At 47.0% G+C, this 23,932-nt stretch overlaps 1 protein-coding gene across 3 annotated transcripts in view; it reads right to left on the bottom strand.

Annotated features, from left to right (window-relative positions):
* APOOL (apolipoprotein O like) overlaps positions 1-23,932 on the bottom strand; it is a 464,407-nt gene that overhangs the window by 225,139 nt on the left and 215,336 nt on the right. For all 3 annotated transcript variants that reach the window (XM_069612925.1, XM_069612926.1, XM_069612927.1), the window contains one exon: positions 15,238-15,292. In XM_069612925.1, coding sequence (XP_069469026.1) covers positions 15,238-15,292 — 55 coding nt within the window. The remainder of the gene's footprint in view (positions 1-15,237; positions 15,293-23,932) is intronic.

Genomic DNA, 23,932 nt, shown 5'->3' with positions numbered 1-23,932 from the left:
TCGCTGCTGTAGCATGCACAGGGCACGTGCCGTCTCTGTGTCCGCCTTGATGGCCTGTAGGCACTCATCCACAGCTTTCCCGAAAAGATTGCCCCCGTCAAAGGGCATGTCCAAAACCCTTGTCTGGACCTCCTGTCAAAAGTTGGTTGCCTTGAGCCAGCCACGACAGCGAAGACAAACGCCATTGCCCATCTGGCGGAAACCCTCGTCCGCAATGTCCATGGTCACCGTGATGGCATGGTCCGACGCCACTTTGCCCTCCTGTAGAATCTCCCATGCATCTACACTCTTATCGTCAGGGGGGGGGGGGGAAATCCAGTAGAGGGGCGAGCTTGAACCACAGCTCCCGGTCCTATTGTCCCACGATAGCGAGGGCGTTGGCGGCATTGACTGTCATCGCCGCAGAGTAGATAACTTTCCTACCCATCGCATCCAACTTCTTCCCCTCGTTGTCAGGAGGGGTGGATGCTGCAGAAGACAGAGCTCGATGATTTCTTCTTGGCTGCTGCAAAAACCACTGAGTCAGGTGACGTATGGGCCCGCAGGCACTTGGGTGCAGGGGCGTGCACCCTGTCCTTCACTGGGGCTGTAGAGAAGTTCTTCATGAGCATCAGTCCTTCATCCCAAATGTCATCCAGGAGCGGGACTGAAAGGATGGTCTTCCTCTTTGCCTCGCGGCACTGGTATAAGAAGCCATCCTTCTTCTCCTCCGGCTTCAGCTGGAAAAGCTCTGATGCTCTGGGGATCATCGCATGGAACAATCCTATCTCGTCCAGCGGGGAGGATCTGGGCGCAGGTGGCAGAATGTCCCCATCCCGCCGTTGTCATCCGTGCCAGTCGTCGTCCCCGTGTCCAACTCAGTCTCACCTGCGCGGAGTGGCAGAGAAGGAGGTGAAGGGGGGCAAGGAGGCAGTGGGGGCCTCTTCTTCTTGTCTGGCAGTTCCTCTGTTGCCAGCGTGACGGCCGTCACCGGCGCCACGGGGGGAGCAGGTGGCAGCATCGCCGCCATCCTCCTCTGTATCTCGGATACCAGCCTATGAAGGGTCGAGAGAATGTCCATTGAAAGGTCTCTAGGTGGCAACTAAGGCGAATGAGTAGGAAACTGGGGCGTAGGAGCAGGGCCGAGGCCCTCCGTCCCCTTCCTCGATGGTATCCTGGTCATCGTCGCCCTTGTCGTAGGGCGCGACTCCGTCGACTCCCTCATCGCCATCGCCCTCCTGGATGGTCTGAGGTAAACAAGTTCACCTTCCTCGGCAGAGGAGATATCAATGCCCTGGAGGCCCTCAATGCCCCCACTCCCTTTCTTTGCGTCCTGATGGGACGGTCTCGGGGAGATGATCAGCATCCTCTTGTCCGGGGTCTTCTCAATGGGCTTGAACGAAGCCTCCCTCCTGGGAGTAAGGGCCACCCTTGCCGTCGGAAGGGCGCCGTGCTGGTCTGCCCTGTGGCCTTTGAAAAGGGACGCTACCACCACCTCGATGAAGGGCGCCGACTTTGTCTGATCCGCCTGACCCTTCACCGTCAGGCCGGGCCCCTTGTCCTGCTTGGCCTTCATGGTCGCCTGGCGACACCTTGCCCTGCTTGGCCTTCTCCTTAGGGGGCGAGTCGTACCCTTGATCACCTTTGCCCTACTCCGCCGAGGTTAGGCCGGATGCTGTACCCTTGTCTTCACCTTGGTCGTCTCCGGGGCTACCATTAGCTTACCGGGGTGATCCGACTTCCTCTTGGATGAAGATCCAGAGCTTTTACTGGAGACCGATGCAGCTGGGGACATTGAACGTGCCCTGTGTCGAGGAGACTGCCACATCGGCACTCTCGGCCCGCTCAGCTTTCCCAGATCTGGGAGAGGCATGCCCCTGGGAACTACCCGGTGCAGAGGCCTTGGCCTGCAGCCACTCTTCCAGCCGTTTACGCTCATCCTTCAACGTGCGTTTCGAGAGTTCACGGCTCCTTATGCGTTGGGTATAGGCAGTACAGGCACTGGGAATGTTTGTCATACATGTAAACATTCTGCAAACCGCAGTCGAAGCAAAGCTTGAAAAGAGAAGGGGAATCCTTCTTCTCGTCCGACATGATCCACGCGGTGCAGGCCTGAAGAATCTTCTTGAAGCTTCCACAAAGAAACTCGACGAAATCCGCCCTTGAGGGGCACTAACGAATCCGAAAAACGGGTCCCTGTTAATCAGAAGGATGATCGATGGAGTACACGGGCTCGATTGACCGAAAAATAGAGTATAACTTTTCCAAAAAGCGAAAATCGCTGTAAAAGCCCGAGAGCTAAGCACAAGGACCCCCAACACTTCAACGTGCGGTAAAAATATGAAGATGGCTGCCAGAGGAGTATATAAGGGTAGTAGACCCTAGAAGTTGTACTGTGACGCTCAGCAAGAAATCACTTAGTAAATCAACAAGACAATATACTTTTCTGAATAGTGGAACACTCATTCATGGAACAGTAAAAACCTACATCTCCGATTCAGGATAACACACAGTTATGCTAGGAGAGTTGGACCTTATGGTGTAATATACAATTAGAGGCTGAATTTCAGCTCTGTGGAACACTAAGGTTAGCAATAACTCTGTTAACATTTTAGGATGGCACACAGCTAACTCAAGCTAAGTAAAACCTATATAAAATTTTAAAAGGAGCCATCAGCAACTTCAGGATCAGTATAACCTCAGGCAGACTTATTCTGGACAAGCTAACAGCAGGTCAGGGGAAGCAAGACCCAACTGGGGACACTCAAATGTATATCCTTACAGGAATAGTAAAGTGAAGCCAACAGCATTACTTTTGGGAAGAGGGGGACCCAATTCACGGGTGAGTACATTAACCAGACATCTACTCTGTTAGAATGTCGAAATAGTTAGAGGAAAGTAAGGCTTTAGATTTACTTTTCAGAATGGCAGAACATATCTAAGGTAGATAATAACCTTTCTTGTAACTGTTCACTCTCAGATGGCAGTTACCAACCAACTCTCTAAAGGTAAGTACACTTTTCAACACTTGTTTTACTTTTCAAGGCAGCACCCCTTAAATTATCCAGACCTTCCCAACTTTATGACATGAGTTCTCTCAGAGGCAGAAGAGGGGCCATAGTGGTCTAGGAGCCAGCTGTAGGCAGGGTGAGAGAAGGCCATGTTGCAGGCAAAGTAAGAGTTCCTAAGGAAGACTGTTCACACAAGTAAGTATTCTACTTTAAAAGTTAGTTGAGGGTCCAGGGACTACACCCAAGGAAGATTCCAGCAGTGCACCTGGGTGAAATGGATGGGTGGTCTCCCAAGCACATGAAACACCCCAAAGCTACACAGGAATCACAAAGGCTTAAGGTAAGTAACTACCCCAGCCAGTACAGTAAATTAGCACGGAAGAAGAGTTCCAGCAAGAAGACTTCAGGATCTGCAGCCAAAAACCTGGTTGTTGAATTCCTTTATCATGTAGACAGGACACTGGAAGGACGTTTGCAGCAGGGAACACGGGGAAGGCTCTAGGCAAGAGGATCTTCACATAGTTTACTCAGCACAGAAGAAGAGATTGCAATATGGGAGATCAGGATCTGCAGCCAAAAACCTGGTCGCTGAATTCCTTGTCATGAAGACTGAAGACAGGACACTGGAAGGGCAGGGATGAACGGGGAAGGCTCCAGGCAAGGGTTTCTTCGCTGCTGGATGCGGCTCTGTGGATTTTAGAGCCCATTTCAGGAGCCAGAAGACTGAATATCGCTGGTCGGCTTCTCGTTGTTTGCAAGGTCCAGGACTCTGGTGAGGGGACGTCTCAGACTGTATTTATGTCCACAAAGTTTCTGCAAGATTCGCAATTCGGAAGACCATGCATCGCACAATGGCACAAGGTCCCAGGGAATTGGGGTATTGCAGCCCCTCAAGGTCGGAGCACGACGTGGGATGGCTCAAAATGCAGGTCCTCTTGAGTCCAGTGGGTCTCACCAGGATCTGGGTCGGGGTCGTCGTTTTCAGAGTCCACAGGTCGATTGGAAGCAAGGCTACAGCAGGCTCTGGGTACACTGCAGTCTCTCCGGTTGCTGGAAATAGTTTCTGCTGTGCCATCTTCCTCTTCGGATTCAGGTCAAGTGGTCGACTACCTCTTCAGCTTCCAGGATTGGACTTTTATGCAGGACGCCAGCCAATCAAACAGCCTTGCAACATTCAAACTTGGGGGGTTGGCAGTCCTTTCAGGACAGCCAGCCGCCCCGTTTGAACTGGATTCTCAAAAGCAGGCAGGATGTGGCAAAAGTTGTCAAAGAGGATACAATTACAAAGACTATGGAGAGTCTTAAAAATGAAACCCATAAAAAGAGTAAACAATTCTTTGTGTAGAAAAAGGGTCCCACTCGCTGAGGTATAGGGACAAATAATTCACCAGTAAAGCAAAAAGTTCTGGACACAGGTCAGGAAGATTTATCATTGCTATGAAAATCTCACCTAACAATACAGAGTTCTGTAAAGGTACCGAACCACGGTCCTAAGGTACTGAAGTTGAACTCTGGGCAGGTAAAGCTTTCAGCACCAAATCGGTGTTCTAAAAACGCAACCCATTGAGCATCAGACAATTATCTAACGCTACAATCGCAGAAGTGCACCTGACATCCGCACTATTTATAAAGTGCCAGAACACATGTGTATTGAATTTGTTAGCAGTTACTAGCATGTCCTTACTTTCCTATATGTGATGTTTAGGTTTATTTTATACGACTTGATCCAATTCCTATATGCTTGTTTGCACTTATTGACCCTCAGCAGCATTTCCTTTAGCTCAATAGAATCAGAGTTGATATCTTTAAAAGATCTACAAAAGGAGTCATTTCTTGCCGTGGTCAATTTTGTCATAAATATGTCAACAGGCAAATGATCTCTGATCTCTATGAGTAAGATTCTTGATCCCACAATCCCACACACTATTGGTGAGTTGTTTAAAAAGGCAGTAGGCAGTAATTAATAATAAAGATTGCCCAAGCGACTAGTGCAGGAAGTATTGATTCTATTAAAGACACAGAGGCGAGCATTATGCTTCAAATTCTTTATTTACTGCTAACCACAACTTTTAAAATCTTATATTTCTTCTTCTTTTTTTTTTTAAACAGTTCAGACTTGTGCAAAAATAAAGCAGAAAACATCATACAGTCAAAGCTCTGGCATACTACAGCCCCCATGAGCCTCTGCTGCTCGGTAGTCCTCAGCCTCCATCTCATTGTCCAATACCGGAACCCTATCCACTATAAGTCTCTGTCTCACTGGGTCCCTTCCTCTTCTTTTTCAGTAATTTTTCCAACGCAAACCAAAGTCTTAAAACCAAATAAATGTATTTTAGATAGCCCAACGGGGTCCTGACTCTTTCTATATTCTCAACTGTCTCGACTGAATCTTCTATCCTCGTCTTTCTCAGAATTTTACCAGCTGTCTCCTAGGATTCTATTCCCGATGATTCTTTTGGTCTTCCCTTATGCAAAAAAGAGATTCGTAATATTAGGGAGGGGGAATACGCTGTTTCTCTTCACATATACATATACCTTGATATTATAACATGAACACTGATACAGATTATATAACAATTCTGATCCGTGTATTCCTGCTGGGTGGGATAATGCTTGCCTCCGTGTGTTTAATAGAATCAAGACTTCCTGCGCTAGTCGCTTGGGCAATCTTTATTCGATGACAAGACCGAAGGCGAGCATTATGCTTGTTCAAAGCTTTCTACTACTGCAGATGCTATATGGGAGACTGGCTTAAAATAAAAGGTTCTGAACACTGAGTTGCTTGACCAGTCTGCTGCCTTCATGATCTCCTGCAGCGGACCTCCGGCTGCAAAAGCTCACAAAGCCATAGCATCCCTGGTGGAGTGTGCTCCGAACATCGTTATGTCTATCCCCGCTAGGTCCACGACTTCCTTTACCCATCTAGCTATAGTGGCTGTAGATACTACTTTATATGGCTTTATACGCCCGATAAGTAGCTGACTAACCCCCACAGGTCTGATCGCTGCGGTCGCTGCTTCATAACACTTTATGCATTGTGCTACACACAATTTATCGTTGTTTGGAAAGTATGGGTATGAGATCACTTTGGAATTGGTTTTAGTTTGCTGCGTTATGTTAAACGCTATCCCTTCTGGGTAGAATACTTTCCTATCTATCTCCAGGGCCTTGGCGTTCGAGACCCTTCTGCAAAAGACTAGGCAGAGTAGGGTAGCTATCTTGCCTGAAAGTTGTTTAGCTGACAGTGAGCCGTTGATCGGCCACTGTTCGAACAGATGTAGAATCTTGTGGACATCCCACAGTGACGAGTACCTCGGCATAGGGGGCTTGCTCATTTTCACTCCTTTCAGCAGCCTCGCCACGGCTGGGTGTCCCCCTACGAGCTCGTGCCCAGCTGAAATTGCCGACCTATACACACCTACCGTCCTGAATGCTCTGCCTGCGGATGGAAGGCTAGCTAGGAAGTTCACTACTTGAGCTACAGGTGCTGCAATGGGAGAAATACTCCTCCCCCTGCACCACAACTCCCAGGCTTGCCACGCGGAATTATAGCCCCGGATCGTGGATGGGGCCCATGATATATTGATAAATCATGCAGCTTCCTCTGAAAGCCCCGGCAATCGCCATCTATGCCTGAAATTCTGCATGCCAACAGTGTTAATGTCTGATGCCCTATCAGAGGGTGTGGGGCTCCTGCTGGGTTGGTCAGGAGATCTGGCCTGTATGCAACCCTTTGAGGGAAATCTATAGAAAGTTCCATCAGAACTGGAAACCAGGCTTGCGATCTCCACTCCGGCGTCACTATTACTATCACTGCTCTGTCCCTGCGGACCTTTGCTAGTACCCTCACCAGCATTGAGAAGGGGGGAAAGGCGTAATGCGTCCGATTCCCCCAGTGGTGTAGGAATGCGTCCGTTCCCTGAGCCTCCGGGTCCAATTTCCAATTGAAGTATCTTGTCAGTTGCATGTTCAGTCCTGAGGCAAACATGTCAAGGGGCCCCATTTAGTCTCCAGTTTCTCGAAGATTGTCTTGTGAAGCATCCAGTCGCTGTAATCTAACAAGTGCTGCGAGTTCCAGTCCGCCACCGTATTTAGGGCCCCTGGGAGATACTCCGCTCTGACTGAACTACTCCTCGCTAGGCAGTAGTGCCAGAAGTCCTTCGCTAGCTCTGCTAGCATCTTTGATTTGGTGCCTCCTAGTTTGTTTATATATCGCACTTCCGATATATTGTCCATCCTCAGGAGGATGCAACAGTGAGCTTTGTTTTTGGTAAAAGCTTTTACTGCAAAGGACCCTGCGAGGAGTTCTAAGCAGTTGATGTGCAGATCTAGTTCTACCTGCAACCACTTTCCTCCTGTTTCTGTCTCGCCACATTGGGCTCCCCAGCCCGACCTGCTGTCGTCTGACTCTATAACGAGCTCTGGAACATCTCCGAAGATGGCTTGGCCGTTCCAAGCTTCCATATTGTGGAGCCACCAAGTAAGCTCTGTCTTGCTCTCTTCGTCTAGTGGAGCTAGTCAATGGTATCTCCAGCCCTTCCTTAAGTACCTGATCTTCAGCCTCTGAAGAGCTCGATAGTGTAATGGGCCGGGAAAAACCGCTTGAATGGACGCTTCTAGGAGACCCACTATCCTGGCTAGGTTCCGTAGAGAGATCATTGAATTCATGAGTGCTGCTCTCAGATCCTTCTTGATCGATCATATCTTTGGTGCTGGCAATTCTAAGGTAGCTTTTCTTGTATGTAAAGTGAAGCCTAAAAATTCTAGTCGCCTGTTTGGCGTTAGCTCCCATTTATCTCTGTTTATCAAGAAACCTAGACTGGAAATTAGGTCTATTGCCCTTTGAACCTACTTCAGTAATCGACTTCTGTCTTCTGCCATAAAGAGAATATCGTCTAAGTAGACGATCATTCGAATACCCTGTTCTCGGAGCGCTGTTGCTAAGGGCCTCATGAGCTTGGTGAATGCCCATGGTGCTGAAGCAAGCCAGAATTGCCATATTTCGTTTCTCCAGATAAATCTTAGGAAAGAGCGGCAGTGTGTTGCTATCGGCACTGTCAGGTATGCATCTTTCATATCTAGCCGTGCCAGCCAATTCCATTTTCTGAGCAGGTCTCCTAGCAGATGGATTCCCTCCATCTTCAAATGCCTGTACACTAGCCAGCTGTTCAGCTCTTTCAAATGTTTTACTGGCCGAACTTTGTCCTTGCCGTGGACTAGAAACATGCTACTCAGGAAGGATGGCTTGTCTAACTTTGCTCTTTTTATCGCGTTCTTCTGTGCTAGTTCCTGAATCGCTGCATCTAACAACGTTTCCTCTGCATGAGCCATCAGAATGCGCTGGGGGGACGAACTTGCTTTGGAGACTCTAGGAACTCCAACACAAAACGTTGCACGGTCTGTAAGACTCATGCGTCTGAGGACAGATCGGGCCAGCTGCGCCAACAAAACCTTGTCCTGCCCCCCACAGGAGGATACATCGCTGCGCGTTCTCTCACCTGTGCTACTGCTTTGGTGTCGATAATATACCCATCCTCGGGAGCCTCTTCCTCTGTTGGGGAAGAAGGCGTCTTGCTGCCGGGATTCCCAATACTGGGCTCTGGGGCCTTGTGATCTTCTGTTATTGAAGCGGCCGGCCGATCGGCCTCTAAATCGGCCAGCCTCTAAATCGGCCGGCCCCCGGCAAAAACTCTCTCTGGGAAACACTTTTCTGATGGAGGCTTGTGCTTTTTCCAGGGCGGTATATGTCCCAACAAACGTATTCATCTCCTTAACAAAGGTACCCCTGAAAAGGAGGCCTTGTGCACCTTCGCCGGCTTCGTTGGAAGCTAGGTCCCCTAGCTTACTATCTATTTTTAGCAACATGGATCGACGTTGCTCAGAAGATATTGCACAATATACAGACTGAACTTTGGGCCCATCCTGCCAGAATAACTGGGTATACCGGTTCCCCGGATCCATAATTTTTACGATGGGGCACGCTAGATCTAAAAGCTTGTCCTGGCATGTTTTCCACACCCGATCTATGCCCTTCATGGCATCCTTCCCCGCCTTCGTTACAAAGGTCAGCATTTTGGCGTAGAGCTCGGGTGTATCGGCTACCCTTGGAGAAGGGGTCCAGTCTGTGGACCTTGGGTGCCTAATCGTGTCTGGCTCAAACATGTCAGACAGGTGGTCTTCGTCTAGGGGGCTCGCCACACTGCTGGCTTTGAGCTCGCGGGGAATCTTTCTCTGTGAGGCCTCGCTCCCCTTACTTAAGCTATGATCATCATCCTCGGGATCCCCTTCCTGCTCCGATTGTTCAGCGGATGATGTGGCTTCCCCTATATTCGCCCCTGGAGTAGGAGGTATGAGACTGGGAATGGCTGCTTTTGGTAGAAAGGCACTTTTAAGCCTATTGAATGCATCACCCGCCTCCTGGGGCTTTTTCATCTTCCCTGTATCTTTGCCCTGGGGAGTAGAAGAGTGTTTCCTCTTCCGGGCCACATTTCTCCCCTTCTCATCATGTTTCAGAGGCTCTTGTGTGGAGGTCCCCTCAACTGGGTCGTCTAGCGTGCCAGCCTTCTTGGCCAACATTTCTTCCAGGATTAATAACCTGTCTTGCAGGGGCTTGACTCCTAGCGTTACAGCTTGTACTACAGAGTCTCCTAGCACTTTTCTGAAACTGTAGGAGAGGTCTATCTCATCTTCTAAATATTCTTCTTCTGGTTCTTGCCCCCTCTCACTCTCTTCACTCCAAGCCTCTTCTTCCATGTTGTAGGCCATGGAAAATGTTGCAGGCACTTGCCTCACTGAAGGTCAGGTGTTTGCTTTGTAGGCTTAAGCTCCTCTCCTGATCCATTTGCAATTATCTTTAATATATATATATTTTATTTTTATATGTTGAAATTGCCTCTGATTTGTCTAGCGAATCGCTATGAAAATAGCTTTATTCATGTATTCTGGGAGCGGGAGAGAGGGTTTCTAACTTGCGACCGTTAATTCGTGATGAAAAGCGCTGCTGCGCATGCTCTCCCTCTTGTCTTTGAGGGGAGTTGCGCTTGTTGCGAAACCGCGTATCCGGCAGAGCTGAGGGAAACGGATTATGCGCACTGCGACTGACTGGCCGAACCCCCACGCGAGTGAGATCACTCGCAGGCTCGGCTGTCAGCTGCAATGTCAATTAATGAGGAAAGGTGCACGTTTGTTACGGCGCCCGAATCCAGACACGCGCTCGCTGTGCAATGGTAATTAAAGCGATATGTTCTCTTAAATACTGTACGCTGCGCATAAAAATCATATTGACACAATTTTATGATGTTTTACCCATCTCAAATACAATAAGAGTATACAATGACAAGTTATGAGAGCACTTATCTGTGGCTGCAGCAAAAAAAGATGAGGAAGGGACCCAGTGAGACAGAGACTTTATAGGGGATAGGGTTCCCGGATTGGACAATGAGATGGAGGCTGAGGACTACCAAGCAGCAAAGCCTCATGGGCGCTGTAGTATGTCCGAGTTTTGACTCTATGATGTTTTTTCTTTGTTATTTTTGCACAAAAAAAAGAAGAAATATAAGATTTAAAAAGCTGTGGTTAGCAGTAAATAAAGAAGTTGAAGCATAATGCTCGCCTCCGGTCTTGTCATGGAATCAATAGCCCCACCTCAGCAGCCATAGAATTAATAGTCGTGAGTAGAGCACTGTCAAATTTGGTTATGATCATTCTTGACAAAAAAATACGATTTCTATTATGTGAAGTATTAATACCACAAGGTTCCGATGGAATGGCAAAGGAAGACAATAAAGAGGATGAAAACTGGAGAAGTAGACAGACATGGTCACTAGCTTGCGTCTGACAAATGACCAGAGATTTTATGTCTGGTAACAGTGACTCAGATGCATAGATTTAATCAATTGTGCTAGACTGGTTTCCCCTTGTCCAAGTCGGCCTACCCGGAATATCACCCTGTGTCCTACCATTCAATGTATGCAATGTGAGCATACGCCAATGCTGTGCTCTCAACTCACCCACTCCTGGCGTAATGGGAGGTAGATACCATCCGATTCAAATCTATGCAATCCCCAATATGACAATTTAGATCCCCAATTACAATTATTGGTGCATCGGTGTAAGTGAGATGGCAATTTTGTAAAAGTTCAAGTAATGAAACAAAGAGAGATTGTACCTTTCTTTTGTGGGGACAACAGATAGTAATTTACAACATATGGCTCCTGGGAAAGGTGTCCTTCTTCCAAGATAACTTGACTGCCAATAGTGTGATATTAACAGTGAAAAAGTAACTTTCACATCCATCAATAAACCGCCCGAAGGACACTAAGGGACTTTTGTGCCCCTTTTCCAGGAAAGGCACTAATCCATCTAACACAGGGACATTCCTCAGCCGTATTTCCTGCAAAGCATACATTTGAAATATTGATACATCACATATGGAGTTGCGGTTTAAAAAGCTAGAAAAACCACACCTCGATGTCTTAGCCTTAAGTAACGAGGCTACTAGCCATGACCAACTGGCATTCGATGATGGGATTGTCGAGCTAAGAGAGGAGCAAGACACCAATCTTGAACCATCTTTAGTTATTTGACACTTCAAATCCATATCAAAGTTAACAGGACTAAGATAAGAGGAGAGAGAAGCCTGGGATGCTGCCGACCATTTCCAACAGGGATATATATAACCCATTCTCAGCAGTGCTTCGCTCCCCTCCTTGATCAAAGTTACATTTCATTTAGATTTGAAATGCAAAGCAACTAGGTCCAATCTATTTTCTTCCAGGAATTCCACCAGATGAATAGTCAGCAGATTTGATCGAGCTTGGTGCTAGGATAGTTCTTAATATGGAGAGTATAACGGTTCTATGCAATGTAGCAGGCACAGCGTCCTTAGCAATTCCAAATGGTTTGGTGAAGACAAAGGAGGGAGAGTCGAGGTACTGGGATAAATGATGGTTTGAGGAGGGCTAGAATGACAGATAGAATCTATGCACGAGGGACCACCCTTTGACAGGACTGAAGTGGCCATCCTACCCTCCAACCACCGTAAATGGCAAGCCGCAGACAGAGAAGGTGGTTCAGGCCCAGTCAGAGGCGATCCCCACCACCTCTAATAGGTAGGGTCCTTTGAATGGATGTGATCAGAAACCTCAGAGGAATCCACACTATGTTGGGAGGCCACCTTCAAGGGCACTGGAGCCGACTTCAAAGCCCCAGGTATGAAAGATGCAGCTACAGGAAGCAAGTATGGCAGAATGCTAGTACCAGTGGCGGGATCCGAAACAATACCAACTTTGGCTGACTTACCCTCCTTGGATCTAGATTATTTCAGAGTTACCACCCGAGTGATGGATGATTGAATAAGATCTGGCTCACAAACCAAAGTGTCAGGGTTATCCAGATTTATAGCACAGAGGAATTTATAGTTTCTCCTTTTATGAGCTTGAGTTGGCAGCATTTCTTAAATTTCTTCTTGGGTTTCTTACTACCAGCACGCCGAGAATCTGTATCCTGGAAAGAGTTTTGGATCAACAGATTTAAACTTGGCTGGCAAGGACTCAGGAATACTATAGACATTGTATCCTCTTTATCCATGCTGGACACAGAAGGGAAATGAAAGGGACTCTGATTACAACCCACAGAAGTAAGAGGTACATGCATTTGCCCAGTTAACTGCCATCTGAGGTGCTGCAGGTGAAGGTAAAGATACTGCCCAATTCTTATTGTTTGCCTCTAAATGGTTAAAAACCCTTGTTAGCAGTTTGGAATTGGTTTTCAGATCATCTTTCAAATGATAATATAGCCAAAACAATGACTTCAAAGTGATAGAAATCGCCATATTGTAGGGTATGCCAAAGTAGTCAGATGCACATTTTGCCTTGGCATTATAGAGCTCTCTCCGGTTACGTTATCTATGACCCTTCTTATAGGATCCTCTTGTTTTTTTAATGTTGTATTAATTTAAGAGTTTGAGCAAACTGCAGAGGAATTGAATAATAAAGGTGTCACTGATATAGAATCCAGTTCCTCAGGGAGAACTGACCCGACTTCATTCTTTAGACTTTGCCATAGCTCTTCAACATCCTCCAACAGTCTATCATGTAAAGAGGATAGGGCGGAACGATCGATCATGTAAAGAGGATAGGGCGGTAGTACTGCCAAAACATGAGCCCGCTATTGAAGAAGAAATCAGAATACAATCCTTGTCTGCCATTGAGGTTTGATTAGTTTGTGTGCGCCTTACACGGAAGAGGCTATTTTCCCTAAAGGAGTGCTGCTCGATGGTACTAAAAGATCCAATCCAAAGGCAAGCACTGTTGACTCGGATAATGTACTCCAGACAAAGGCGGTAGAATCAACATGGATTGCGGACAAAGTGGGACCACTCTCCAAATTATATTGCAGTGATGATGGAGCTGTAATCATGCTGAATAAACAGATGGATAGAACCACTGCACACAGTATAGACTCCAACCGCCAAGCACTGAACTGCTACTTACTCCCACTCCGCCCTGCGTGGGATTGTAAACGTTAGCAGCTCCAAACAGGTCCGTGGAGCAACAACGAGCCAAGTTGAAAGATTCCCGCACTGGCAGCCTGTACTGCCGAACTGCCATAAAGTGATAAAGGAGCAGTAGTATTTGAGTGCTGGGCCGGATGGAGATGTGGAGGGTATCTTAAGCACACCCTGCTCTATACCTACCTGGTAATGCCTATGCCCTCAGTCAATACTATTGTTCAGTCTGGCTGTCCTTAAGGAGGCAGTTCAAAAAGCAGCTAGGGATGAGAACCTAGTCTTTCTTACCTGTGGTCATCAGTAATGATGGCTAGAAAGCTTTGAATTAATCATGACCAGTGGCATAGCTATAGGCAATTTCAATTGAATTGTGTTCAGCCCACCTATACTATTAGAGAAGGGGACAGCCATATGCAAATCAGTCTTGGCCCATCTACAAAAATAAAGGTACCACCAAAACAATGATGAATAACTGCTCAGAGAAATGGCTAGCGGGCATTATTAGGTGTTCCATAAATCCATCTATTTCTAGTTTTAGTCGGTCTTCCTAATGGAGAGGGTAAGCCGAGTATCTTGTTCACTGCTCCTCAGAATTTAAGTTGTTTCTCCCTGATGCCCAACAAGGCTGAATCATTTCAGAGGTTATGATTAATTCAACGCAACCTTTTTGGATTTAGTTTCGCTCTCCAGTCCCAGCTGGCTGAAGGGAACAAGCAGCAGCTCTCGCCATAGCGGTCCGGTAGAGTTAGAATGTTCAACTGCAGCTATGGGAAGGAGTAGAGACTTCCCACAGCAATAGGGGAGCCTTGCCCCTTGCACATTGTGTCAGGGTACAAGAAGGTAGGCAAGTCTCCCTCCACTATTTAGATTCACCTCATCTAGTTCATTCATATCCACTCAGCACAATATTAGTTTTCAATACACCACTATTTCAAGGCTGACTATTGTCAGCTTTGAAATAGTGGTGCATTGAAAACTATGTTCTTAAAGAAAGACAGTATCTGTCTCTAAGCAACAAGAATGCCTTCCTTTAGTAGCGCGTACTAAACTAAACTGCACTAGCCACACCAATATTTTTGAGAGTCTACTTAAATGTAGAGAAATGTTAGCAATAGTGTTTAACACATCTATGTCTTTCCCATATAAAACATAATGTCTAAACCCACTATCCATGAAACAATGTATGTACGGCATAGGTTTGCTTGTCTAAACATTTAACATGCGAAAACATGAAACTGCATAGTGCAACATAGTGTGTTTCATGTATGAATTGCAATTAACAGTTGCCCGCAGAGGCCTTATTTTGCACCAGGCTTTGCAATTGATCTTGCTCCCAGTGCCAAATTCATGCAGTGCATACCAAATGTCTGCAACTCTTCTGAAACTGGTGTGGACTGAAGGTTGGTAGTTGGCATGATATTTGACCCTAGTCTAGGCCCCTAGATTGTCTCATATATTTGTACATATACTCCCGACAAGGGTCTGACAACATGCGGTTCTCCACATGTTTTGAACTACGACGCCCAAGATTCCTTATCATTAACTGCACTGACCAGGGCTGAAGGAATGTGTTGGCCAAAACATGTGGAGAACCAAACGTTGCAAACCACCACACACGTATTTGTCACAAAGGATTTCCCTCAAGTTATTCTAGATGTCTCTGAATATAAGTATTTCGAATTTTGAAAAGGATTCAGACCATGCTTTATGATTCCAGGCAACATATATATCACCTACCTTTTCCAAACTGAACAGTAGCACATATGCCATTCTCAATGGAAAGATAAGCATTCTAAACCAGAAAAGAAAGAAAAATGACAAAAAGGTTAAAATGTAGTTTGTTATCTTTAAAAATGTTTTTTCAAGGAACAAACCCTCAAAGCCTGAACATGTATTCAAATAGTCGTAGTTGCATTAAACCATGAAATACAGCAACATAAAATTGTACATTCAATAGGCATGATCTTGTACAATTATTCTTTCATAACAAAAAAAACGAATTCATAAGAAAACGTCATCACCCTTGTATGACTGATAGTCATGCAAACTAAACAAGATCGAAGATAACCGGTTCACTCATTTTATGGTCTCTACATGGATGAACACTCTTTGAATATAATGAAAGAGTGATAGGGCCCAGGAACTCATTTTAAAAGCCAATACACTGCTTCCTTCTCTGCACCTATTGGGGAGATATTTTTTAGGCCCCATGTGTAGGACCCAGATTGTCTAACTACTTAGTTCACAGGGGGTTGTCTCAGAATAGCTTGACTCTTAGAGGTAGAGTTGCTGAGAGGTCAAGGCAAAGGACCGCTCAGACACTCTACAACTTCGAGAGGTAGTAGACACTCAATAGAAACAAATTAAGGTCCACTCAATATATTGAACAAAATATTTTCCTTATATAGAAGTGTGTATTCAAAGATACAACCAATTTAAAAGTAATTCACTTTTCAGTAATAGTGTTTCAAAGTGTAACAGGGCCACAAGAGGATTTTAGAGTAAGTCTTCCAGGCATATTTAGAACAAAATCCCCTACACTGAGTCTCACAATAACTGAATTTAGAATACATCGGAGTGGTTCCATTTATTTATTTATTTTAGCAGGGTGCAGCAATTTCTCCACTGCATTTAACATCCCACTAGTAGCCAATAAGTGAAGTTTCAATGACTGCAAATAAAGCCCTTAATCCGAATTAGTAGAAAGACCTTGGCGATGAGGAGGCGACCACAAACATAATACAGTCCAGTCAATGGAGATGTGTTGCAGCAGCAGCCCCACCACCTATGAGTTTGTAGATGGGTGTCCAGAATTAACATGAAGATCAGTTGCAATTCAGTGATTGAGATACAGGGTCTTGGGGCCATAGTCTGGAAGAAAGGAACTACAACCATAGACCAAGTCAATGAACTCCAGATTATACTGTGAAGATACATGTAGCCCCAGTCCCAATAAAATAGGGTAAAGGGTTACTAATTGTAAAGACATGTGAGTATAGAAGACCATTAAAAAAAAAAAAATCTTTATTATTTTTTTATTTATTTAAAATGGTACAGCATAGACTTTCCTGGCCTGCACTCACTTGAATTAACCAGCAACGAGTTGCTTGAGAGTTTTTAAACAACAGAAGAGACTGGATAAGGCACTAGAGTGGAGTGCTGTTAAGAGCCCTTGGCACCTGCCCTTCATTTTATAAGGGCAGTGTCGCCGGCATCTGCTCCGGTTATAGACTTCCCCCCCTGGGCCCAATTCAGCACTCAAGTAAATGGTTGATCATGTAGTTCAGAATGACTAAACCAGCAGCCCATATACAGGGTAGTGCTGCTGTCCACACCGCTGCAGCTCAGAATCAATCACTGCAGCGTGAGGCTCACTGAGCTAGCAGGACCATCACCGCTACAGGCCCATTCTTCATCGCTGGACAATGCTGCTTCTGCTCTTTAGCTGCCCACTCACAATGTGGCTTGTTAAGATTCATTTCCGAAAACCAAGCTTGGGGTAGATTTTGGGAGCCCACCCTATCATGGTGAACAGGGAGACACAGATTCTAGCCAATCGCCATCAAGGTACGGTAGCACAGTGGCAAGGCTTAGTCTCAGGAGGAGTGCGAGAGTGGTCTACGGCTACAATTAATCCACACTGAACACCACCGATAATTCCAGTTAGACAGGTAGGTACAAAAATATGACATGCATTACTTACCGTAAAAGCATTTCTGATGATTGTATCTGCTTAGATTCACATGCTGTGCATATGGTCCGACATCCAGTGGTAACCGCGGAGTATTGCATCTTGTCTTTTGGGGACCGAGAGGGGACGTTGGCATAGGCGTGTCTGAAACACATCCCTATCGTGACGTGTGTAGTACCCAAAATCCCTCACACGCCGAGGTCCCTCCGATTGTATTTTTTCTGCCATGAGGGAGCCCAAGGCTATAGTGAGTGAGTACATGAAGAGAGAAAGTAGTAAGAAGTCTATGTTCCTTCCACCCCGAGCGGGAAGGCAGGGAGGGCGCATGTGAATCTAAGTAGATACAATCATCAGAAATGCTTTTACGGTAAGTAATGCATGTCTTCTGATGCTTGTTAATATGCTTAGAATCACATGCTGTGCATAGACTAGCGAGCAGTACCCGGAGTTGGAGGTGGGTTGTGAGAAGGAACTGTAGAAAAAAGATGTCTTGGTACTGCTTGTCCCACCTGAGAATCAGACCTAGAATTAGTGTCTAGGCAATAGTGTTTTGTAAAGGTGTGTACAGAACTCCAGGTTGCCGCTTTGCAAATGGACTCTAGGGGAACATTTGCAATTAATGCTATGGATGCCCCAGTGCCTCGAGTAGAATGTGCTCTAGGCTTGAAGGGCAGTTCTCTCTTTGCAAGAGTGTAACATAGTGTGATGCATTTGACAATCCACCTTGATATTGCTGATTTAGAGACAGGATCCCCTTCTCTACCAGCTGCCACTGAAACAAAGAATTGTTTAGTTTTCCTCAGTGGTTTAGTTCTACACATGTAGAACATGACTGCCCTGCGCACATCTAGTGTGTGAAGGCTTCTTTCGGCCATGTTAGTAGGTCTCTGGAAGAACGTGGGTAGTTCGATTGACTGGTTCACATGGAACTTCGAAATAAATTTCGGCGCAAATCTGGGATGAGTGCGCAGAACTACCTTATCTTTGTGGACTGTAACAAAGGGGTCCAAAACCGAGAGAGCCTGTAGTTCGCCAACTCTTCGGATAGAAGTGATAGCTACTAGAAAGGCTGTCTTGTAAGTCAGGTCTTTCAGACTAGCTTTATGCATAGGCTCAAAAGGGGGGTCCCATGAGCCTAGTTAAAACCACACTTAGATCCCACCCAGGGGCTGGGTGAGTGATGGGGGGATAAATTATTTTAAACCCTTCCATAAAGGCTTTAATCACAGGTATTTTCCACCACGACACCTTCTGCTGTGACGTGGTGTAGGCTGACAACGCCGCTAGGTGAACCTTTAAGGAATTGAAGACTAACCCAGAGTCCAACAGATGGGTTAGATATAACACAATGTGTGAAGGCGAGCAATCGGTGGGATTGACGCCTTTGGAACTGCACCAGATGACAAAACGTTTCCATTTGCTGGCATAGCAATAACGTGTGTTAGGCTTTCTTGCCTCCCTCAGTATGTCCATGCATCTTTGAGGGAGTTGCAGATGTCCAAACTCTATGACCTCAGGAGCCAGGCTGCTAAATTCAGAGTTTGTGGGCATGGGTGCAGAGTCTCCCTCCTGTCCTGAGACAACATGTTGTACGGCAGGGCAGCTTGACTGGTGGGGAGAGGGACATTTCCATCAGGAGCACGAACCAAATTTGATGGGCCCACATGGGAGCCACCAGAATCATGGTGACTGGTTCCTGGTGCATCTTGTGTACTATCTTGTTCAGAAGGGGAGTCGGGGGGGAAAAGCGTAGACAAATTTCCCCGACCAAGTTATCCAGAGACCGTTCCCCTTGGATCGGTTCTGGGGATACCTGGAGGCGTAATCTTGGCATTGGGCGTTCTCCCGAGTAGCGAACAGGTCGATCTCTGGAAACCCCCATTCTGCGAAGACGTTGGATACAATGTCTTCGTGCAGTCGCCATTCGTACTCTTCTGGCAGAGGAAAATCTCTGCTGAGTACGTCTGCCAGAAGATCGAGTTCCCCTGGAACATGCTGGAATATCACGAACATCTTGTGTTTGAAAGCCCATATCCAGATGTTTTGGGACAGCTTGGATAGTCCTGGAGAGTGAGTGCCCCTCAGTTTGTTCAGGTAATACATTGCTGTTGTGCTGTCGGTTAGGACCAGCACTGTCTTCCCCTGCAGTTGCTCCTGAAAGGCTTTCAATGCTTTGAACACTGCTAGTAGCTCCAGTAGGTTTATATGGTTGGACGCTACCTAAGGGGACCACACTCCGTGCGCTGTCTGTTGAAGCAGGTGAGCCCCCCACCCTGTGAGAGATGCGTCTGTCGTGAGAGTGGCTTCCACTGCAGGGGTGGTGAAGGTTTTCCCCTTCAAGAGGTTCTCCCTCGACCAATACTGCAGAGAGAACGAGGGCAGATCTTCCCATTGTCCGCTGGCCTGACACCACTGGCTGTTGAGCCACTCTTGCATGGGACGCATGCGCAGCTGCGCGTGGGGGCCAAGTATATGCATGACGCCATCATCCCTAGCAAACGCATAGCTTTGCATACCGTCACCTCTCGACTGGCTACATACTGAGGAACCTGAGAGAGCATGTTCTGAACCCAGAGGGGGAGCATTAGCAGGGAAGGGGGAAAGGGAAGGAGGAAGAGAAAAGGAGGGTCTTGAGAAGCTTACAGAACTTAAGGCGATCCGGCTCAAGTCTGAGAGGGGCATGGAGGCCATTCCAGAGGGAGGCACCTGCATAGGACAGAGATCTACCCCCCCTGACAACATTCTGCTTGGAGAAGCATTGGATCTTCAAAGAGTTGGAACTAGAAGACCGAACGGGTCTATCAGGGAGTTATTTAGGAAGGGAAGAGTTGAACGGAGCGGGGCCCCAGGCCCCAGAACGTCTTGTGTATGATGCAGAGAGTTTTGAACTTGATCCTGCTGCAACGTGAGCCAGTGGGGAGATTTTAGGGCTGGAGAAATGCACTTCCTGGGCTTGAGGCCAATGATAAGTCTTGCAGTCCTATTCTGGATCAGTTGGAGGGGGCGACGTGAGGAGTTAGGCAGGTTGAGGAAGAGGCTGTTTCACTACTCCAGCCCGGAGAGGACCAGAGCTCTGGAGACACTAAGTTTCTGGGGAAATGTGAGGTAAGGGAGAACGCCTCTGAGGAGGTGCAGCTGAAAGTGGGCCTTCTTGGCAAGGTCTGATGTGAGGAGAGAAAGAGAAGAGTCGAAGATTACACCAAGGTGTTTTGCCTCACAGGAAGGTGAGGGGAGAGAGCCCATGGTGGGCGGCCAGAGCGTAGGAGGGAAGGAAGGAGCTGGGGTGCCAATAAGAAGGATCTCAATCTTACTGGCATTAAGGCAGAGATTGTTAGCAGTGCACCATGACTGCATATCAGTCAGTCTGGAATGTGAGCGGAAGAGGAGAAGGCTGAGAGAAGCTTGAAGGAGAGTTGTGGGTCATCCGCATAACACTGGAAGTTAGGAGAGAAGGCAGAGATCAAATGGGTTGGGGAGGGGAGGGTGAGAGATCAAATGGGTTGGGGAGGGGAGGGTGGCAAGATACACGTTGAAAAGCCAAGGAGAGAATGGAGCCCTGACAGACAACTCAGGTGGAGAGCGAGATGGAGGCGAGAAAAGGGCCCAGTTGAACTTGGGAAGGTCCTTCAGAGAAGGAGGATTTCAACCAGTCCTGAGCCAGGTCCGTGATGCCAAGGATATCAGATAGCAGATTTATAAAGGTGGCATGATTGACCGTATCAAAGGCAGAAGAAAGGTCAAGAAGGATGCGAATGGAAGGAGAGTTGGAATCAAGATTAGAGACCAAGTCTTCACAGGTGTTAAGGAGTGCAGTTTCCTAGCCTCTGGCAACGAGTAACTGTTTTTTTGCAACAGAAACGTGTAGCCATTCAGTTTTGAATGGAGCTGTAGAGATTGTTTATGGTGGTGTCTTCAAGGTAATTACCAGATAACTTGATGAGGATTTGGGTATCATCTGTAAATTTAGTATACATGATACCAAGGGCAGTCAAAGATGTCAAAACAAGGTTCAGTGTAGGTGCTTGTGGGGGAGAGGCAGGATCGTTGGGGGACACCTAGGGGAACTGGGATGGGGTCAGCAGCAGCGTTATCAATGGAGACTCTTGAAGTGCGTTCGCAGAAGATGATTTCACTCAGGTGATGGCTGTTAGGCAGAAACCTGTGCAGTTCCCTCTGGGACCACTGCAAAAGATTTAAGACTACAGGTGTTTGGCAGTAAACCCACTTGGTAGCAGCCTGTACCACACAGATTCACTTGGTAGCTGTGGCTGAGCAGTCAGACTTCCCTCAAGAAGAGTTAGGCAGTATACAGAGTATGCACAATAGGTCAAAAGAACATAGTAGAACAAGTAAACACTGACCAGGGCTTGGTGTAAAACAGATATGGGATACATTACTCACCGTAATCGTATTTCTGATGCTTGTATCTGCTTAGATTCACATGCTGTGCATAGGCCGACATCTAGTGGAAGCTGCGGAGTATTACAGTTTGTTTTTCGAAACTCGAAAATGGGCGTCGACACAGGGCGTGCTAGTAATACTATCCCTAGTGTGACGTCCACTGTACCCAAGATCCCTCACGGTCTAGGATCCTCAGATTGTATTTTTTCTGACATGAGGTAGCATGAGGAGTAGCGTGAGTACAGATAATCCAAGCAGATAGACAGAAAGGTAAGACTACAAGCAATCATGCGCCTTCTCTCAGAGGGGAGGAAGGGTGGGTCGCATGTGAATCTAAGCAGATACAAGCATCAGAAATACGATTACGGTGAGTAATGTATCCCTTCTGAGGCTTGTGGAATCTGCTTAGATCACATGCTGTGCATAGATTAGCGAGCAGTACCTGAAGAAGGAGGTGGGATGCGAGAAGGGTCATGAGCAAATAAGTGTCTTAGAACCGCTGGTCCCACTTGTGTATCTGCCTTGGAATGGGTGTCAATGCAGTAATGCTGAGTAAAAGTGTGAATAGAGCTCCAAGTAGCTGCTTTGCAAATGGTGTCAAGGGGTACATTTGCAATGAAAGCCAGAGTGGCCCCAATGCCTCTAGTAGAGTGGGCTCTAGGCGTGAAAGGCAGAGTTCTTTCAGAGAGTGAGTAACACAGCTGGATACAGTTAATAATCCACTTCAAGATGGCACCTTTAGAGACGTGTTCCCCCTCTCTGTCTGTAGCTAAGGAGACAAACAGTTGATCTGTTTTTCTTAGCGGTCTGGTTTTATTTACGTAATAGAGGACCGCCCTACGCACATCTAGGGTGTGTAGTTTCACCTCAGCCGCGCTTTGCGGGTCCTGGAAGAAAGCCGGAAGCTCGATGGACTGGTTTACATGGAATTTTGATATAAATTTAGGTGAGAACCTAGGGTGTGTGCGTAAAACCAGTTTGTCTTTATGGACAGTAAAGAAGGGATCCTGCACTGACAGAGCCTGAATTTCACTGACCCTTTTTATAGAAGTAATAGCTACTAAGAAGGCCGTTTTATAAGTCAGGTGTTTGGGAATGCTTTTATGCATGGGTTCGAAAGGGGGGCCCATGAGCTTGGCTAGCACCACATTAAGGTCCCACCCCTGGTAGTGGGTTTGAAATAGGAGGGTGAAGTCTCTTTACTCCTTCCATGAAGGCTTTAACTACTGGTACTTTCCACCACGAAACCTTGCTATGGGAAGTGGTGTAAGCCGACAGGGCTGCCAGATGTACTTTCAGTGAGTTAAAAACCAATCCTGCATCTAGCAGGTGGAGCATGTATGTAACAATAGTGCAAGGAGTGCAATCAACCGGGTTGATTTGTCTACTCTGGCACCAGATAACGAACCTCTTCCACTTGTCAAAGTAACAGTGCCTTGTGTTTGGTTTCCTAGATTCCTTTAGGATGTCCATACACCTCTGTGGCAAATTGAGATGTCCAAACTCTATGACCTCAGGAGCCATGCTGCCAGGTTCATTGAGTTGGGTTGCTGGTGCACTGTTTGACTTTGGAGCTGGGACAGTAGGTTGTACCAGGCTGGAAGTTTGATGGGCTCGCACACCGCCATCCTGCGTAGGTGTGGGAACCACGGTTGTCTTGCCCACATGGGAGCAACTAGGACGAGCGTCATCGATTCCCTGTTCATCTTGTTCACCACTTTCCTGATGAGAGGAGTTGGTGGAAAAGCGTACGCAAACATCCCTGACCAGTTCATCCACAGGGCGTTCCCCTGAGAGTCTGGTTGGGGGAACCTGGATGCAAATCCTGGGCATTGTCTGTTTTCGCTTGTGGCGAATAAGTCTATAGTGGGGAAACCCCACTGAGAGAAGATATCTTCTATGACCTCTCTGTGTAGAACCCATTTGTGTTCCTCTGGGAGGGAGTCTCTGCTCAGAGCATCCGCTAGGGAATTGAGCTCCCCTGGAACATGTTGTGATGACAGGAAGATGTTCCGTCTGAGTGCCCATATCCAGATTTTCTGGGCAAGCTTGGACAGATTTGGCGAACAAGTCCCTCCTTGCTTGTTCAGGTAGGACATGGCTGTTGTGCTGTCCGTCCGGATTTGCACTGACAGGTTTAGTAGGTGGGGCTCGAACGCCTGAAGCGCTCTGAATACTGCCAGAAGCTCTAGCAGGTTGATGTGGTTCTTGGCCACTGAGTGAGACCAGAGACCCTGAGCTGTGTGGTGGAGATGGTGAGCTCCCCACCCCGTCAGACATGCATCTGTAGTGACTACTGCCTGTACTTCGGGATCGTAAAAGGGTTTCCCCTGTGCGAGA

This window comes from Ambystoma mexicanum, chromosome 5p, assembly GCF_040938575.1.
Source record: "Ambystoma mexicanum isolate Mex_15411 chromosome 5p, UKY_AmexF1_1, whole genome shotgun sequence".
Classification (NCBI taxonomy): Eukaryota; Metazoa; Chordata; class Amphibia; order Caudata; family Ambystomatidae; genus Ambystoma; species Ambystoma mexicanum.
Note: the sequence above shows the minus strand (reverse complement) of the source record. Positions and strands in the feature narration are given on the sequence as shown.